The sequence below is a fragment of the Crinia signifera genome, chromosome 7, assembly GCF_055691185.1.
Source record: "Crinia signifera chromosome 7, ASM5569118v1, whole genome shotgun sequence".
NCBI classification, from domain to species: Eukaryota; Metazoa; Chordata; class Amphibia; order Anura; family Myobatrachidae; genus Crinia; species Crinia signifera.
The window spans coordinates 144,854,544-144,870,059 of NC_139223.1; the positions used below are offsets into that span (position 1 = coordinate 144,854,544).

The following is a 15,516-nucleotide window of genomic DNA, read 5'->3' on the forward strand; positions in this document are numbered from 1 at the left end:
GCTTGATTCTTGGTATGTGAGCTCTTTCTTCTTCTCCGCTAATCTTACTGTCCCTGCACCCCTTTCCAATTAGTTACTTTCTCCCTCATTATTCATGGTTTTTTCCCTTATGAGTAGATTATTATAAATTCCATGGCTCTAATTTATCTAAGAGTTATCTAGATACGAAGTGGTGTGCTTTCTTTCATCTCCGACTAATCTTACTATTCTGCTCCTTTCATTAATTTTTGTTGTCCCTTGTTTACAATTTATTTATGGACCTACATTACATGCTGACACTGGTAGTACTGACTTAAACCACCATAGAAGGTAATTATACAGTCTTTACTATGCCACTCAATTACAAGAGGGCACCTCTCCTTTCTTTCCGACATAGGTGCCTACTATTTCTTTTCTTCTTTTTTTCTTGCTCTTTCTTCTTCTTCTTCTTCTTCTTATTTTTCTTTTTCTTATTCTTATTTTCCATATCTCTATCCCTCGTTCATAACAACTGGAGTTACCTCAATAATATGTTGACATAGACTGAGTCGACTATCGTCAACTCATGATCACAGAAAGAAAGTTCGTTTAATTCATCCTCAGCTATACTTTAAAGATGATTATATATGTTCGTGAAGTGTCTTCTCTGCCTGTATTTGTTTTTTTCTGTAACATTTTGATAATCCTGCATCCCGTTTAATAACACTTTTCACCGTTTTGTTTTTAAACACTTTAATGTTGCATCGCCTCTTTGATGCATCTTCTTGTACACACTTGCGTTATTATCAATTTTACATGTATTATTGTTCACCACAGGATGAGCCTGTCACGCCAGACAGCGCTGACATCACAGCATGAGAAACGCTCCGTTAGGTCCTCATAAACGATCTCCATAGCAACTATGAGCTTGCGCTCCAAACAGCGTTCCAGTGGCAGGATATCCGCCGCTCATTACTTCCCTTCAGCGCTCTCTTCCTGTTTGATGCCAGCGCGTCTGCACGCGTGACCTGCTCACTCCCTCACTTTTATGATAAAAGGTAAGCACATTGATTTATCTCTCATTGCACAATTATCCTTGACAAAGGGGTGTATTATACCCCGAAACGTTGGAAGCTTTTTCTATGCTATAATATACGTTTTCAAAAATCCCCAGAGTGCCGCGTTTGTTTCTTCTATCAATACCTGTACATCACTGTTCCGGAGGGCACCTGGGTCTACTAATTTGCTGGAGGAGTGCCAGGCCTACACCTATGTTTCTATATATATATATATATATATATATATATATATATATATATAGTATTGTAGCTCTAAATACAGGAATTACTCTATCGGAAATCTCAATACACTGAGGGGGAGATATAATGAATCTTCTACAAAAGTAAATGAAGTTGCCCATTGCAACCAATAAGCTTCTAGCTACCATATTAAAGAATGTTTTTGATAACGTATGATTAGAAGCTGATTGGGCGACATGTTCAACATCTCCATTTTTTCCTTTTTAGAAGGCTTTATCCAACTCAAAATCTTTTTAAACTGCTAGAGTAATACAATTGTGCACTCTGGATTTCAGTTTTACTTATGCTTGGCTTCATAGTGCATAGGGCGAAAATACCCAAGACACAATATGGAGGTTCAACTCTGCAGGCATACAGTATGCCTCCTGCTGTATATACTGTTTATGTAATAATATCAGTCTGGACCTTTGGGAATTCTGATTGTGGAAAAAAATATCATGGTTGTGACACATGTGATTTTTGTTTTTTACAGCCAATGAAATATATGTAAATTGCAATTACACAGAGGAAAGCTCAAGTGCAATGCAGTCCTATCTGATAAATATTCTATGCCAATGATATTCTAGTGTAATTTCCAATACCATTATACAACTGTCTATCCAACCCTTTGTGCTGACACAAGAATTGTGGCCACTGAGTTGGATGGGCAGCTGTGTGTGTGTGTGTGTTGGGGAAAAATGTGGTGGGGGGGGGGGGGGGCTTTATATGGAAGAGAGTGCAGCGTGAGCTCTTTCCCATGTACAGTATATAGACATTTATATAATATTGGAAAACATATATATCCAGTACAAGCGCTGCACCTACAGTACTATTGCCCTTTTGACAGTGCTGTTCTTGATTTAGAGAGAGAAACATAGAGATAGTTCGGAAGAAATTGTGCCATGGCCCAGAGGGAAATGTTTCACACACACACACACACACACACACACACACACACATCAAGCTATGCATTGATCCACTAATCTCACCACTCCTATATTTGCAGTGCATGTGGTATTTGACCACATTGTTTAAATAAAAAATACAGAAGCTCTGTACACCATATACGGTATAGTGGCTCCGTGCTGTATTAACTCCCTATATATATAAAAGGCTAAATACTCCTCACCTCTGAGGTGAAGTACTGCCAGTGACCACTAGAGACCACGCAATGGACCAAATTACTCCTTAACATAAAGTGAAAGCAAAATGATCTGTTGCAAACTGGCTGGATATGGAGAGAGGGAGCTGTGAAGACATTAATTGGAGGTAGGAGCAGATAGGGACCAACACGTCATTTTGAAGGTTATTATCTAGTACTGTATAAACATGGATGACTAATTACAAATAATGACAGCAATTACAATGTTTATAATCCCGAGTGACAGAGCAGGACTGACCAGATTGATAAGAGTTTGGTGAATACAAAGTCTATAATATATGCAGTATGGAGAGTGCAGAGTTTCTGAGATATATAAATACATACATAGGGCGGTATTCAATGTGAATACCGGCGAGGTGCAGCGAATCCTGTTTAGGATTCGCTGCACATTCACCACGTTCCGCGAGGCTCCGGTATTCAACGAGTCAGGGGCTCGCTGCCCCTGACCGGCGAATATGAGCTCCTGCGGCGAATGCCGCAGGGAGCCTGAGGACGGCGGCAGGCAGGGAGATGGAAGTCTCTCTGCCTGCCCCAGAGCGTATGTGGGGGGGAGGTGGGCTCCCCGGGTGCCAGGCAGCACAGGCTGCCCCCCGGGGGTGCAAGCAGGGGACCGGGCACATTCACTACACCCAATCGTGCATATGTAACGATCGGGTGCAGTGAATATATGAATATCTAATGAGCGGCTCGGCTCCGGCGCCCCCTGCTGGCTGCTGTGTAAAAAAAAAAAAAAAATTTAAATTAAATATATATTCATGTGCTTACAGCACATGAATAAAAATAGCATGCCCCTCCTCAGAATAAAATTCCTGATTTTTTGACACCAAATGTAAAAAACAAAACACTTTATTTTAAAAGTTCACATTCCACTTCTCCATAAAAAGATAGCGATTGCTACTCGGTGAATCATGGCGAAAAAAACCTTCAAATGTATTCGCCATGTGGTCATTGAATAGGGTGATTCACCGTTTTAGTCAAAAATTCGCCAAACAGCACAAATTCGCCATAAAAACATGGCGAATCAGGCTCATTGAATACCACCCATAGAGTTACTACAGATGTAGCATGTTCATCATTGCCATGCTAATTTTCACATGCAACTCCAGTGGTGATAGGTGCGCTCCCATCTCCATGTGTGTGCATCTAATTCGCCCCCGCGGCGATATTGTCATGACAAACAGGAGGGAGCGGTGTCAATCTGGCAATGATGAATACAGCTACATCTGTATACAGCATATAGGTGCACGTTGATGTACAGTAGCTAATGTGTCTATACTTGCAGTACTTACATTTAACATTTCATTGAAACGTGTCATTAAATAACGGAGTTCCTCTTATTACTATATTCTCCACTTTATGCTTTAATATGGATGTATTTTTGTCAAGAACATTCAAATACATCTCTTTGATAATTCATAATATTTCATGCAATTACTAAATAAGTTGCAAACATGTGATGATGGGTGCAATTAGTATACAAATACTGTATATAATGTAATATTTACCTTGAGATTCAAACTTCATTTAAGTGTCAGCAGAGCAATGATTGTTAGTCACAAACACACACAATCAGAGAGCCATTAAAGAAGAAGCCTTCAGAAAGAGAACAGAAAAGCAATCGTAATACAGGAAAGGATAATGTAGTAAATATTTTGTTAGTTTTTAACATTATGCTATTGTTTATATTGGAACTGCAAAATTCACTGCACGTGTCAATACATTTTAGTCGGTTAAGGTCTCATCAAAGTCTCACCATGCCTGTTTACCAGTAATTAATTTCTCCTGATGGAAGCTGCTTGTCATCTCGGAAGCGTCTGAGACAGTATAGCCAAGACTTTTAAATACCCTTTCACTTTCTTCCCAGGTCTTCTGAAAGTTCTTCAGTATTTCCTCTGGGGATTCAGCAGCAGAAATATCAAGCATATGACCTGATATGACATCCTCATATGTTGGAGGTGCATGTTTGAATTCAAATCCAGTCTTCATACCTTCAGAATTCCGTGAAGCCCTTGACCTAGTCACCTTGCTTTCCATCTTCTCAACACCAGAAACTTGTTGCAATGTCTCAGAATGCATCATCGGTTTAAATAAATGATCTTTGGCATCTTCGTGCCTGTTCATGAATATTGGCTTAGAAATACTCTCCCTGTTGTCTTTAAGCTGTTTTATTGGCACCGTTCTTGCTTTCTCTGTGGTAGGTACCTCATTAACTGACTTTTGGCTTTCCTGGTGCAGTGTCTTCTTTTGTTCACTTTGAAATCTTCCGCTCTGTGTTCTAAATCGAGCACTTTCATTTTCTGCTTGGCCTGACATATGACCTTCTCTGGTGCTTTCTAAATTAGATTTTTTATGGACATTTGCTTTGTCTCTCATATAAACATTTGTATCTTTTGCCTCATACTGATGCTCTGCAGGGAGTTTTGTTTTATGTGATACTGATATTACATCCAAGCTATCCACATCTAAGTCCATCCATTTTGGAATGTGTTTTGGATCTTTTTTAGAGAGTGTTTGATGTGTTTCGGATATTCTAGCTTCCTCGTAAATTTCTGTTCTGTCCTCCACTGTGCTGACAGTCACTTCTCCTACAGGAACAGGTGTGGCGCTTACGGACCCGGTGCTGTGGCTCTCTATTTTGAGCTGTCTGCGCAGAGTAGCAGGAGAATGTACAATCTCACATTTTTTCTCCACTACAATTGGAATTGGAGTGACAGCTCGAGGTTGTGTTGTTCCATATGATAACTTTGCTGTAGTGTCTTTTAGTTTTGCAAGTTGCTCAGATCGACTTTTTTGAGGAGATGGGGATGGAGATGCTGTTTTAGGTGTTGCAGAACGCATCGGTGGCAGTGGTATTGTGACTGGTTCTTTGGGAAGAGGAGATGGACATGGAGCTCTGTCTATGCTTCTTGCTGTAGATTCAATAGTAATATATGTAGGTGATGGAGATCTCATCTTCAGCAGAGGAGAACAGGCGCGAATATTTGTTTGCTTCATATCACTTGGGAGTCTACTAAATTCATTGCTGATCTTTCTTTGCCTATTGGTAGTGGCAACTCTTTTAGAAATGGCACTAATATTTTTCTGTGATGCCTCACTCTGAGTATTTGCTTCATTTTTGTTTTTCACCAATGTAGCAGATCTAATAGCTGACTGAATATTACCTTCCAAGGTTGACTTCATGTCCATTGCATGATTCTTAATGTAGGACACTTGCTCTGTAATACTGTCTATATTGCTGGATGCAGCCAGGTCTGCCAGGTCTTCCTTTTTCTCTGGACTGATTAACCAGGTGGGGACAACACTTAGAAAAGTTCTAAATGTGCTGATACTCAATGTCCGTGGATCTGATTCAAATTTCTTTGCATTAGATAATGTGTTCTGCAACTCCTCACATTTCCTGAGGTATTCTATTACACTTGATGATTTCATTTCCTCTTTGTTTTGTGAATCAGAAATAAAATTCAGATTACAGTTCTTTTCAATGGTTTCTCTTGTTGCAGATGTTCCACGCACCTGTTTCTGTGTGACAACATTGTTGGCAGTGAATATATTTTCTGGCGCTTGGTCTTTTGGAAGTGGAAGGGGAGGATGTGATTTTTGTTGATGGATTTGTCGCTGATGAAAACTTTTTGACGTTTCAACATGATCATGAACATCAGAAATATTCTGCTTGGCTACAGCATCACTTTTCACCTGGTCTTTCTTAATTTGTAATTTTCTTTGAAACTTGGGTGATTCTATGGTTTTGGTTACTGTACCACCTATGTTTTGGCTTTGTAATGTTTTTGTTTCCTTTTCAATAGATACTGATTGGACATTACTTGTGCTCTTTAGTTGCTTTTGTTCTGAACTTTCCAAAATGGATTGTGCATTTAGTTCCTGGCTTAGACGTTTTTCTATAAAATGTTCAGCTGTTCTGTCACTGTTCTTGATATTACGTATATTACTTAAATATGTATCCATAATTTCATCCCTTGCCATTGGAAGACTTTCCATAACAACGTTAAGACCAGCTTGAGGAGAACATGTACGGGTAACTTGCAATGGATCCACATATTTTACCTTTTCTGACTTGTTAAAAGCATATTGCTTATTTTTCTGCTCAAGTCTATTAGATTCCTTAAAACCCTTTGAATGTTCTTGCTGTGTCATTTGGATTTCTTGTGAGAATGTTTGTATTTCTGGAACATTGGTTATAATTGCTGATGAGGCTAATTGGGTCGAATCATGTTTATTAATATTAAAAGATTCTTGATGGGTTTCATTTGACATAAAATTTTCACTTGCCCTTATTTGGTTCTTTGTGTTGGTTATATCTTTTATTGCTGTCACTGTTGGTTTCGGTGATTCTCGCGATATAGACTGGACAGCTTCAGTCTTTGCTGTGACTTGTTTGCTCTGGGATTCAGAGGTTGCTGTTATCACAACATTAGATGTAACCTTGTTCTTATTTTTCTCTTGTTCTTCTCTTTGCTGTCTGTACTTTTCCTCTGCAATCATTAATGGAGTCTTGAATTTTCTGACATATGTTTTAGGTTTTGGTGGTGGAGTTTCAATTTGTATGGCTGGAGACATCCTAGGTGGAAAGAAGACTTTTCTTTTGGGTTTTATTGTTTCTTCATGGATTTTTTCCAATTCACGATCACATTCCAGTTGATCTAAGTCTTGTTCGCTTAACTGAATGGTGTTTTCCATCTGTTTCTGAACTGATGCTGTTGTCTCTGACATTATTGCCTCAGAGGTGCATAGCTTGTTATCATGAACATGGTTAACTGTCACATCTTTTGCATTGAGTATTGATATCTGAGCCACGTTGGATAGAGCTGGAGATATTCTTGGGGAAAAAATAGCTTGTGTCTTGGGTTTTATAGTCTCCTTGTTAATTGTTTCTAACTGCTTCTCACAAGTCATTTGATCATAATCTTGCATGGTTGACTGACTTTTGCGCACAGTTTGTTCACAAACTATGGTTTCTTGTGTAACTGCTTTAGAAATATTTGGTGAAGTCCCAGATTTTAAGGCTGGAGATACATTTGGTGAACACACTTTTTTCTTTGATTTCGAAATTTCTTTATTCATTATTTCTACTTCTTTGCAGAATTCAGATTGATCATAATCTTCAGTATGTGACTTTGTAGTGCTAGCTTTTTGTTTCAGCTCTGAAATTGTTGATTGTGAGCTAACAGTTGTATTTTTGTTGACCTTTGACATTGTCATGGCTCCTGTTTTGGGTTGAAAGATTGGAACTTTAGACTTTGGAAGCACATCGGGTGCTTGTTTTTCAAAATATTTACTAGATTGTTTTTTCTCAATGTATTTTCGTGACTGTTTAAGATCCATTTCATTTGCAGAATACTTTTTCAAATATGACCTTGACTCTTTGCTTTTTGTGCCTATCTGCTCATGGCAATGAGTACTAGTTGAGTCTTTGTCTTGCTCTTTGTGTTGCATAAATAGTGGTGGGGTTTCTAAAGGAGGTGGAATAAATTCATTATCTATTTTATCCACAACAGGTGGAGGTGGTGTAGGAAAATAGTCAGATTCCATGTATGCCTTAAATGGTAGTTGAGCTGGTAGTGGTGGTGGAGGTGGTGGTGGTGGTGGGGGAGTAGGTGCCAGTGAAGGTTCCATCAAAGGAGGCTGTGGTAATGGTGGTGGAGGGGGGAAGTAAATTTCAGGTTTTTCTTTTTTGTTTGCAATGGATTTATTGTTATTATAACTGCTTATAGAAATAGATTTATTCTTTTCACTGACCTCCTGGACTGTTCTACTTTTAGTCACATGTACATTGTGAATATTTTCCATTTGTTTTTGTAATGAGGTTTTATCAACAGATATTAATACTTTGTTTGCAATATCTACATTGTTATTGATGGAATCTAAAACTTGAGCTTGTTGAATGTCCATTGCATTCTCTGAAACCAATCTTTTTGACTGCTGATTTTTCAGGTGTCTCTGACCATGATCGGAGATTTCATAGCTCCCTTTATCAATCACATTGGCTTCTGTAGATTTCGAGTTATTGATACTGGAAGATATTTTTTCCTTTTGCGTGGCCTTGTTTTGATTGATTAAGTCTGTGTGTGGTTTTTCTATCTGTCTCTTGCTAAATCCTTGGACTAATTTTTTTTTATCTTCAGACATTTCTTCTGTAACTTGAGTATCAGAGAATGTATTACTTTTTTCCATGCCTTTGCTGCCTCCTGACTTTCGTACTTTTTCCCCTCTAGACCTTGTAACTTTGCTATTCATCATTTTATTGGAAGCATCATAAATTTCTTCTTTTTCTTGAATTTTCACATCAGTGAAAACAGTGGTTTCCATGACATTCTGTTGCACTGTGTTGATATTTAGTTTTCTTTGGTGATCAATTTTTGTTGAATTTTCACTAACCTCTTGCAACATATTCTTATTTTGTTGACTTTTTTGATTAATTTTTGTTGACGTATATTGGTCATCGAAACCTACAGTGACCAGTTTCTCATTTGACAGTTGACTTTTAGCTAATATTTTGTGAGCTTCATCATTAGATTGTATATATGTTTTTATTGTGCCTTTCATATTGCCTTCAATACTTGGTTTGCATTGTGCTGTCTCAAAGTTAGGCTGTTGAAATGTTTTAATAGTACTTTTTACATCACCTTGTGTGCTAACTTGATGTTGGACATGTTTCTTTTCTGTAGAAGAGTCCAGTAGGCTTTGCATTGTTGCATTCATGTCTCCTCGGATTATATTTTCTTTTTCTACTTGCTTTACTGACTGCTGTGCTTCTTTTAAAGATTTTAATGATGCTTCAAGGTTGCCATGAATAACTTCCTCCTTAACAAACTCTGTTTTAAGGTTTACAGCTTTTTCTAGAGAGTCAATGGTTGCTTGAATGTCACCAGGGATAACATCAGGCTTTTCTGTATCCCTCACTTGATTTTTTGATTCAGTCAGAGATTTTAGTGTTGCATGGAGATCAGCTTTAATAATATCTTTTTGTACTACCACTGTCTGATTTATGGCTTCGTTCAGCGAATGTAGGGTTGCTTTCAAATTGCCTTTTACAACTTCTTCTTTATTTACATCATAAGATTTATTCTCAGGCTCAGTCATAAAAGCTTTAACTGTATTACATACATCTCCAGGAATAATATCTGTTTCATCAACAGTTCGCTCGATTTGGCACTCTTTCTTTTTTAGTAACAATTTTGTACCTTCGACATCACCTCCAATAATTTCTTCATTTTCTTGTTCCACAACAACATCATCTGACACACCCTGTAGTCTTTTTAAATAATCTAATGCTCCAGATTCAATACATGTGGTATAAAATTGTACATTGCCTCTTTCTGAATCATCTATTTTTACTCTATCCAACTTCTCATCTGACATGGCAGAGGACTTTAAGTTATAAAGTGTGCGTTTTATATCTCCAGCTACTACTTCATCACGCTGGAAATCACATTTGTTTTTTCTGTTAAGTAGAGAGTACACAGTCATTTTTATATCCCCTTTCTCACTTTCTTGAATGAGTATTCCTTTTTTCGCAAAATCCTCAGTGCATATGTTTTTTATAGCTTCCTGTATATCTCCTCCTATAATGTCTTCTCTCTTTGTGTGTACATCAGTTGATCTATTGAGTAATTGAGATTTTGTCAAAGATATGTTTCCCTTTTCTTCATCATTTAAAAGCACCATTCTTTCTGTTGATGAGTTTTGGGACAGTAAATTAATCATTATATTCTGAAGATCTCCTCTTATAATTTCTTCTTTTTCTATCTCTGGGCTTTGTTGATTCATGAGTTGGTATTTGGCCATACGGACATCACCAATTTCATCTGCTTCTAAAATAATTCCATGGGACTTCACAATCTTTTGATTATACAACTCTTTCAATGTTTCGTGGATATTCTTACCAATAATGTCATGCCTCTCTGATTTGTGCTCATTAAAATCATGCAGTGGTGTTGTTTCAAAAAGCCATGTTGTTGTTCTAACATCAGCTTGTGGAATTTCTTCCCTCAAGGTCCTTTTAACATCTTCATCATTTACCTGTATTGAGTCCAAACTCTGGTTTTCAAAAAGCCACACAGCTTCTTGCACGTCCCCTTTTTGGATGTCTTCCACGGTCACTCTTTTCATGTTGTCGTAATTTTCCTCATGAAGCTCATCAAGAGTATGGGTTTCAAATAACCAAGTAGATGTTTTAACATTGCCTTTTTTAATCTCACTAATACTTACTGTTCTTACAACCTGGCTCTTATTTTCTTTTTCAAAAATCTCTCTGTTGCCTTTAACATCTCCACCTTGAATATTTTCAATGGTATGAACCGCTAATTTAGCCTCATCAGAAATTGTATCTAGTGATTGAGTTTCAAATCTCCATCGTACAGCATTAACATCCCCCTTTTGAATATCCTCTTGAGTTACAGCCTTTATGACAAACACTTCATTGGATTCATTAATGGAATCTAAAGGCTTTGTCTCAAAGAGCCATCTTGTTCCCCGAACATTACCATGACATACTTCTTCCTTCTTTACTGTTGTAATTTCATGATAAAATCCTTCTTTATCTTGAACAGCATAAAGTGGCTGTGTTTCAAACATCATTGTGTAATGTTTCACATCACCTTTCAATATATCATCCAAATCAACTGTTTTTGTCAACATTTCTTCAGAACTTTCATCCTTAATTTGATCTAATGAAAATGTCTCAAAAATAAAACATCCTTTTCTGACATTTCCACCTTGAACATCTGCGATTGCATACGCTGCTTTATTGTACTGGTTTTCATTGATCTCATCAATAGAATGATTTTCAAAAATCCACCTGCAATTTAAGACATCTCCTTTCTGAAGATCTTCGCATGTCATGCTTTTTATCTTTTCCAACACCTCTTGTGAACTGGAGCTAATTTTATCTAGTGGCTGGTTTTCAAAAATATATTTTATGGTAGAGACATCACCAGATTGAACATCAATTTCAACCACTCTCTTAAAGTCTTTTATTTCTTCTCCTTGTATATGTTCTAAATTCTGTGACTCAAATAGGAAGCAAACTGATTGCACATCTCTACCTACAATCTTCTCCTGATCTAAGTTTGTGGACCTTTCTGATTCTTCTTGTATTGTGTCAAGTGCTTGAGTTTCAAAAAGCCATGTGCAGGTTTTGACATCTCCCTTTTGAATTTCTTCACTATTTGCCATTTTAACTTGTTTGTCATAAAGATCTTCCATTGGCTGAGTTTCAAATAGCCATTTACACATCTTGACATCCCCTTTCATATTATCTCTCCTATCTTCTTTGATTGTTTCTTCCTCTTCAGCATTACTAATGTTTTTAATAGAATCCAATGTTTGTGTCTCAAAAAGCCATTTTCCTGTTTTGACATGACCAGATTGTATTTCTTGAGAAGATATTCCTCTGATAACCTGATAATTATCAACACTTTCTCCAAACTGATCAATTGGAATAGTTTCAAACATCCATTGACATGTTCTTACATCTCCTCTCACTACTTCCTCTTGACGTATAGTTTTGACTTCATGATAGTGTCCAAAACGATCCTGAATAGCATAAAAAGGGGTTGTTTCAAAAAGTTTTTTGTTGAGTTTTACAGCTCCCTTATCAGCATCTTCAATTTGAATTTTATATGAAATGTCCCCTGTTTGCCAATCTTCTCTCTCAAAGGCATTTCTGCAGGTACCGACATCTCCTCTATGAATTTCATCTAGCTGGACAGTTCGCATATATTCTTTCTTTTCCTCCCTAATCTGTTCAAGAGGATGCGTTTCAAATACCCATTTTTGATGTCGCACATCACCTTTTTCTTCTTCAGTGGTTACCATTTTTTTAAGTTTGCCAACTTCAACATCTTCTTTGAGTTCATCCATTGGCACAGTTTCAAAAAGATATTTTGTATTACTAACATTTCCTCCTATTATCTCTTCCCCCTGAAGAGGCTTTTCATTAGCATTGTCTTTCAACATATCCATTGGAAGGGTTTCGAAAATCCAACATTTTTGGTACACATCTGCACCTATAATAGTTTCTTTTTGAGCCATAGAATTTGCTTCTTCTTTAATTGAGTCCAAAGGATGTGTTTCAAATAGCCATTTAGCCTTTCCAACACCACCTTTAACACTTTCTTCCATAGATATTCCTCTGACAACTTTAATTTGGTCTTCATCTTGATTAATCATGTCCAAAGGCTGTGTTTCAAACATCCACCGTGCTGTTTTAACGTCACCTTTTTCGATATCTTCCTTGCACACAGTTTTTATCTCAAGTACTTTCCCTGAACTATCTTTTAAGACATATTTGGTGTCAGTTTCAAATTGTTTTACTGTTCTTTTTACATCTCCTTTAATTTCCTGTTGTTCTGATTTGAGTCTCAATATATTTAATTCATCAAATGTAGAAAGACTCCCATCACGATACTTGGTTTCAAATAAATATCTTCCCATTTTTACATCCCCTCCATGAATGTCTTCAGATGCCAGAACAACATCAGAGTCATTTTCCTTGTATATTTTGTTTAGAGAATCTAATGGCTGGGTTTCAAACAACCATGTTGCAGTTCGAACATCTCCTCTTGCAAGATCTGGAACCTTGTCAGAATTCTCTGTAGAGTTTGAAGTATCCACCCCCAGAGCGTGCATTGGCTGTGTCTCAAACATCCAAGTTGTATACTTCACATCTCCTCCAGCAATAATTTCTTGTTCACCAATACTTTTAATATGACTTTGCTCTGGTGATTCATCTTTTATTGAATCTAAAGGTTGATTTTCAAAGACCCACCTCATAGACTGCACTTCTCCCTTCAGGATTTCATCCCATTCTAAATACTCTCTTTCGGGGCTAAGACATTTTTGTGGGCTGCCTGCAGGATTTTCAAATACATATCTTGCTTGTTGCACCTCACCTTTTTGCACACATTGATTGGTTACAATATCCAAAACTTCATTGAAATATTCCTTTTCTAGATTCTTTCTTACTTCTGGATGTATGTGCTTATATAAACGTTTAAGCTCATTTAAGTTCCGCTGCTTTGAGTATACTTCTTTGGTTGAAGATGGTGCATGTCTTTCTGTAGAGTTGGGAGGTTCTGGGGACTGGGAAAAATCTGCTATTTCTGAAGTCTCTAAAATATCTGGAGGAGAAGGAGGAGGTGGGAACTCCTCTAGACTTCCAAAGTGAACGAACTTTGTGCTAGCAGATTTTGAAGCACGTTCTGTTTTCATAGCTGAACACATAGAATCATAGACATTGCTGGATGAGCCAGAGGCACTGGCATTTACCACCGGCCATTCAAATTCTGGATGATCATTATATATCTTTAGGGGATAAAATACATGTTTTTAATTCTCCTACTTTGGCTGTTAAATATGTTACAACAAAATATTTTTTTTTTACTGAGGAAAATTATATAATCTTATATATTTAAAATATTGTATTTGCTTTTAATACATATGCAAAGCAAAACACCTAATTTTACAATTATTTTTATGAATTTCTTAAGGGACAAGCCTGTACGTTTTTGTTATAACTTAATTATCCAGGCTGCTGTTTTGTGTGCTTTCAAATATTTTTGTGAAGGAATGAAAGAATGGCAGTTAAGAGTAATAGTTTGTTAAAAATGAATAAATAAACTTAAAGCACAGAAAATAGAGAGATGAAAAGAAAAATATTTCTTTAAACTATGCTTGAAAATGGTATAAACTAAATGTTTACACAATTTTATAATTTTACACAATTTTTTTTTTACTTTAATTTAATCTAATTTTAGCATTTATTTGTGTACTTGTGAAACACATTTTAGGAAAGTTATGCTTAAAATATACCTTTGCATGTTTTCCTTGTGAACTTTCTTTCCCACGAGCATTGATGCTTTTTTCATTGAGAGATCGCTCAAATTGTTCCTTAAGAACTTGTGCTGAAATTTTCTGGTTCCCATCATAACCTGTTAAATAATATTATAGTCAACATTTATGTATAGTATGTAAAAACTCATAACAGTTGAGGTGAGAATCTCTATGGATAAAGCTGGAGACAATAGCCTTTATTAAACTTTTTGGAAAATGTTATTTTTACTTGTGAGCCTGTGAAATAATTTACATCCATTAAAGTGTATTTAACATACAGTATACACAACCCGATTACACAAAAACGTATAGTGTACTATAATAAAATGATAGATAGTATTATATATTTTCCCAAATATCACAATTCACTTTAAAAATGATGATATAATAATATAGTGCCGAGATGGTTTGATTGGGCACTGTATATAGAGAACACACAGATCTGGGCATGGAACAAGTACACTGAGACTTGAAAGAAATGAGATACAGAACTTCTAAACAAAAACTTTTGATATAACCATATGTCAGCGAGGTATAATGGACCTAATTCAGGTTGGCTCGGTACGAAGCAAAATTCGCTGCATACTGACCTTCGAAATTCCACCCGGCTCTCACACATCTCAACAGAATGCTACCACACCCCCACCACCGCCATCCCACCCGCCATACCATGCTTGGGATGTGTACGAGAACAGACCATAGAATGATTTCTCTCTCCTTAGGAAATTAAAATCAGTCTGAACTGACTTTTATCTCCGTTGTGTCCGTGGAAGAAGGGTCTCTTTCTCTCTCACACATACAGAGGCAATAACAAGGTAGCAGGCTAGCTTTCCAAACACATACATATATATATATATATATATATATATATATATATATATATATAAGAAGTCCAGGAGACCGGCACATCCAATGCACATACGCTGTAGAAAACTAGCTGGGTGCCCACACTAAGCGATTTCAACAAACAATTTTTGGTGGTGCGGCACTCCCCGCATATTAACCAGACAGGAAACCGGTTTAAAGCAACGTTTCAATGTCTAAATAAAGACACCACCACCACCATAAATTGTTTATATATATATATATATATATATATATATATATATAGATCCACATAGTCAGGACATCAATACATGAAATGCAGGCAACAAACAACGCTGGACGTCAGATGATGGATTGCGTAGGCAGGGTGATGACATCATCGCGACCCCCGGGACGGCGCCATGAGACTGCGGACAGAAGATG

The 15,516-nt window shown here is 36.9% G+C and overlaps 1 protein-coding gene across 1 annotated transcript in view; it reads right to left on the reverse strand.

Moving 5' to 3' along the window:
• The window catches only part of XIRP2 (xin actin binding repeat containing 2), a 150,959-nt gene that overhangs the window by 11,841 nt on the left and 123,602 nt on the right, over positions 1-15,516 (reverse strand). The window contains exons 6-9 of the mRNA XM_083153904.1: positions 14,248-14,349; positions 8,808-13,740; positions 6,751-8,705; positions 4,185-6,717 (exon numbers count right to left, since the gene is read on the reverse strand). Coding sequence (XP_083010030.1) covers positions 4,185-6,717; positions 6,751-8,705; positions 8,808-13,740; positions 14,248-14,349 — 9,523 coding nt within the window. The remainder of the gene's footprint in view (positions 1-4,184; positions 6,718-6,750; positions 8,706-8,807; positions 13,741-14,247; positions 14,350-15,516) is intronic.